General features: G+C 40.9%; 1 protein-coding gene across 2 annotated transcripts in view; it reads right to left on the reverse strand.

Moving 5' to 3' along the window:
• LOC137791787 (23 kDa integral membrane protein-like) overlaps positions 1-4,111 on the reverse strand; it is a 4,881-nt gene extending 770 nt beyond the window's left edge. Inside the window, exons 1-7 of one of the 2 annotated variants that reach the window (XM_068586949.1) lie at positions 3,971-4,111; positions 2,280-2,520; positions 1,187-1,252; positions 606-731; positions 450-524; positions 259-354; positions 47-135 (exon numbers count right to left, since the gene is read on the reverse strand). In XM_068586949.1, coding sequence (XP_068443050.1) covers positions 47-135; positions 259-354; positions 450-524; positions 606-731; positions 1,187-1,252; positions 2,280-2,520; positions 3,971-4,029 — 752 coding nt within the window. In that variant the 5' untranslated portion in view covers positions 4,030-4,111. The remainder of the gene's footprint in view (positions 1-46; positions 136-258; positions 355-449; positions 525-605; positions 732-1,186; positions 1,253-2,279; positions 2,521-3,970) is intronic. The other variant, XM_068586950.1, reaches the window with a different exon arrangement.
• Between the last annotated feature and the right edge of the window lie 889 nt (positions 4,112-5,000).

Raw genomic sequence — 5,000 nt, forward strand, 5'->3', positions numbered from 1 at the left:
TCTGCAGCAGCCTTGAAGGTCGTCCTTGAAGGTCGTGTCCTCTCACCTGGGCTGCAGGTCAGCAGGTGAGCACAGACAGCTGACAGGAAGTTGAGTCTCCCAGTCCTCAAAGCTCCTCAAGCCGCAGCACGAGTCCTGAGGAAGAGTTATGTTGTGTGTAGTTGTCTGTGTGTAGTTGTCTGTGTGTAGTTGTCTGTGTGTAGTTGTGTGTGTGTAGTTGTGTGTGTAGTTGTGTGTGTGTAGTTGTGTGTGTCTTACGGAGGCCTGCAGCTTGTTGAGTTCAGTCTGGATGTAGCGCTCTGCTCTGTGGAGCGGCGTCACGTTCAGGAACACCTCGTCCACGGCACCGTCCATCTGCACACACACACGATATATATATATGTGTGTGTGTGTGTGTGTGTGTGTGTGTGTGTGTGCATGCTCCGTGCTGCAGGGGGCAGCAGAGTTACCTGAGCCTGAACCTGAACCAGCGGAGCGGCGACAACCATCAGAGCCACGAAGTCCACGAGCACCAGAGCAGAGAACTGCAGGGACAGAGGAGAGAGTGTGTGTGTGTGTGTGTGAGGGTGTGTGTGTGTGTGTGAGGGTGTGTGTGTGTGTCTCACCAGCAGCAGCAGGGGTTTGAGGTCCAGAGACGCAGCACAGACGCCCAGAAGCGCCAGCAGCACGGTGACCGGACCGAACACCTGAAGCAGCAGCAAACCATCGCTGCTGGAGAGCTGCTGGAACAGCTGGGAGGGAATGTCCATGTTTATGTTTATGTTTATGTTTATGTTTATGTTTCAATCATCTCCTTATCATTTAAATTAGGCCTCAAACGCCTCACCCACAGAAATATGTAATAGTGTATTTATTCATTATAAGTTATTATTATTCAGACAAGGAAATTTCACTTATTTTCCTTATTTCCTTGTCTGAATATCTTCATATATATATATATGTATATATATATATATATATATATATATATATATATATATATATATATATACATATATATATATTGTATATATATATATATAAAACCAGCATTGTTTAATCCGGCTCCATTAAGCTCATTATGTTGCATCTGTTTTGCTCCAACAACAGACCAACAGGCGACACACGGCTGTAAAACTTTAATTGTATTTGTTGGGAGAAACACACACACACACACACACACACACACACACACACACACGATTACCTCGGCAACCGGTGTGTTTCCTTCGATGGACGAGAATCCGACGCCGATCATCACCACACCAGACACCTGCAGAGACGATGAAGGGATGAGAGTCCCAGGGGAGGAGGAAGAGGAGGAGGAGAAGAGGAAGAGGAGAAGAAGAGGAAGAGGAGAAGAGGAAGAGAAGGAGGAGGAGGAGAAGAGGAGGAGGAAGCGTTTACAGCATTCCTGAGAAAGATGCGTCTCCAGAGACGCTCATCAGACATTATCAGACGCTGGCAGGCTCACACACACACACACACACACACACACACACACACACACACACACACACACACACACACACACACACACACACACACTCACACACACACACACATCATAATGTTCCTCAGTTTAAAGTTTCCAGACTGAAGCAGCTGAAATATTCTCACGCTGAATCATTTACTTTCTACGAGACTTTGTCTTCAGGCAAAGAAAAACTACTGCAGGGATGAATATTATATATATATATATATATATATATATATATATATATATATATATATATATATATATAATATTTATTTATATAAATACATATTTGTATTTATTTATATCAATATATAAATATAGATATAAAAAATACATCTATATATACATGTATTTAAATATATATACATGTATTTAAATATATAAGGGAACAATATCAACAATAGAGACGTAGAGAAGATGAAGAGATGTAAAAACATAAAGTTGTGAATCGTCAGCGTAGAAAAGCATCAGGAGCCCAAAAGATGGAGCTTATGGATCATAACTGCATCATGTTTTATGTTCTAATAAAGACAATAATAATCCAACAAATCAGTTAATATGTGTTTAAAGATTGCCTTAATCAGATTAAATGTAGTTTAATAATATTCTTACCTCCTGCAAACAAATACTATCAATACTTGTATTTCATGGCAACAGAAAGTAAAATAATGAAGTAAAAATAATATGAAATGAAATAAAGTAATTAGGATCTTCATTTCCTTTGGTTTTCCGACCGCTCTTCATCATCATCACACTCGTCATTCGTTAGCAAACACTAACTAGCGACTAGCAGTTACTTAGCGGTTAGCGGTTAGCTTACCAGCAGCAGCACAGTGACACAGATGGAGAGTCCTCGTAAGTAACTCCTGCAGCGAGCCATGATGTCGTCTGAGAGAGGAGAGCCAGAGCTGCAGACCAGAGTGTGTGTGTGTGTGTGTGTCTGTGTGTGAGAGAGAGAGAGAGAGAGAGAGAGAGAGAGAGAGAGAGAGAGAGAGAGAGAGAGAGAGAGAGAGAGAGAGAGAGAGAGAGATTGATCTTGTTTAAAGCTCTGGAGTGTATCGCTGCAGAATGAAGAACATGACCAAGTTAGGAAGCTCAGCTGGAGGAGAGAGAGAGAGAGAGAGAGAGAGAGAGAGAGAGTGAGAGAGAGAGAGAGAGAGAGAGAGAGAGAGAGAGAGAGAGAGAGAGAGAGAGAGAGAGAGAGAGAGAAGAGCAGAGGGAATCAGAAAAAGGAGAGGAGATGAAGGCAGAGGAGGAAACAAGAAAGGAAACGAGAAGAGAGAAGAGAGGAGGAAAGTGAGAGAATATGAAAAGAAAACGAGAAGAGGGTGTGTGTGTGTGTGTGTGTGTGTGTGTGTGTGTGTGTGTGTGTGTGTGTGTGTGTGTGTGTGTGTGTGTGTAGAGGTGACTCCAGGTCACAGTTCTATCTAATTAAAAGGAAGGAGGGATTGAGAAGTAGATGTGAAGTGAAGGAAGAGAAACAGGAAGAAAGACGAGAAGAGAGAGAACGTGAGATGAAGATGAACGGAGGAACGAGTGGAACTAACGCGATGAAGGAGAAGAAAGAACAGTTTATGAAGTTAAAGCCTTGAGTGAAGCCGTGACCTCTCCGTGACCTCTACTTCTAACAAAAGTCACTTTATTTGTTGGCGTTGAACCTTAAAAAACAACATTTTCACAGACAAGAGAACAATATGAACAATAAAGACGTGGAGGAGATAAAGAGAGAAACATAAAGTTGTGTATCGTCAGCGTAGAACTTCACACGAGGAAAACCAGCAGGAGCCCCAAAGATGGAGCCTACAGCTTATGAAACATAACTGCATCATGTTTTATGATCTAACAAAGGCAACAATAATCAAACAAATCAGTTAATATGTGTTTAAAGATAGCCTTAATCATTTAAAGATAGCCTTAATCATTTAAAGATAGCCTTAATCATTTAAAGATAGCCTTAATCATTTAAAGATAGCCTTAATCATTTAAAGATAGCCTTAATCATTTAAAGATAGCCTTAAGTGTTTAAAGATCGCTTTAATCCTGTAGATTGTTTGGAAATGTGTCGGTCCAAAACTCAATTTTTGTCTCTAACAAAAGTCTCAACATTTTATTTCTTGGCGTTGAACCTTTAAATCAATATTTCACAGATTAAAAGCGGCTTCGCTCTCCAGAGGAAACTTTTCCTTCCTTAATGATGAAGCGAGCGCGTCGTTAATGAAGTGAATGATGCAGCGAAGCGTCAGCTACTAAAACGCTGTAATGACGTCTGACGCGTCGTCACATTCGTGTGTTTTTATGTATTTTACACAGAAACGTGGAGCCGTGAACAGACGCAATAAAATAGAAGAGAAAGGAATTCAGAGGAGTCATTAAGGCGAGCGGCGTGTTGACTTAAGACTAAAAATAACTGAGAGGGACAGACGGCCTGTCTGTGTGTGTGTGTGTGTGTGTGTGTGTGTGTGTGTGTGTGTGTGAGTGCTCTCAGCAGACACACTCGGTGTGTTTCCATACCGTATAAATATCCTTACATAGTGATGATGATGACGATGATGACGATGGAACATTTTCATCCATCATCTGGCTCTCGGACTGTTTTCCAGACGCTGGCGCGTCGCTGTCGTTCCGCCTGCAGGGGGCGCTGACGGGCCTTCCTGCTGTTGTCAACGTGACGTGAAGACTTGCAGCACTGAGCAGTGAAATGATTGAAGGTCACAGTGGAAAGTCTGCGTCCAGATGTTTACGTAGCTCCGCCCCCTTTGTTTGTTTTTAAGGATTTCTAAACAAGTCGGATTCCACGACTTCATCAGACGTGAAAGATGTGCTTTATGTTTAATATTCATGTCATAGAACAACGTCTCACTTTAGTTTGAGGTCGTTTCTCCTCAAACTCAATAAAATAAAGTAAAAGAAAGTCATGTCTTAGGGAAATGAAATGAAACACAGTGTGCCCTTTAAAACATCACAGAAGTCAAAGAACTTATAGAATATTGTGTCGAAATAAGAAAAAAAATCATATAAAAAGTCAGTATGTTGAAAAAAGAAGTCAAAAAACAATGAGTCATAAAGTGTTTACGTCATCGTGCAGCATCAGAAAAACTCATAAAAAACTAAATAGACTGAATAAAAATATGTAAAAAAGTACATAGTTTTGAAAAAAATGTCCTAAAAAGTCAGTTTAGTTTGCAGAAACATCCATTTAACCATTTGTTGTCCTAAAATCTCCTTTTACTGGATTCAACACCAAAACAACTGAAAGATATTAAAAACTGTGAATCACAGATTATTTTAAAGGGACTAAAAATAGGATGTGTGTGTGTGTGTGTGTGTGTGTGTGTGTGTGTGTGTGTGTGTGTGTGTGTGTGTGTGTGAGAGAGAGACAGCAGGTCTTTAGAGGTATTACTGTTTTTATTTCAGTGACTGAGAGAAAAGGCACTAAACCAAACCGGGAGAGTGACATTGACTATGAATGAGAGAGAGAGAGAGAGAGAGAGAGAGAGAGAGAGAGAGAGAGAGAGAGAGAGAGAGAGAGAGAGAGAGAGAG

This window comes from Clinocottus analis, unplaced genomic scaffold, assembly GCF_023055335.1.
Source record: "Clinocottus analis isolate CAN_PGR_092001 unplaced genomic scaffold, fCliAna1.0.p SCAF_20, whole genome shotgun sequence".
Classification (NCBI taxonomy): Eukaryota; Metazoa; Chordata; class Actinopteri; order Perciformes; family Cottidae; genus Clinocottus; species Clinocottus analis.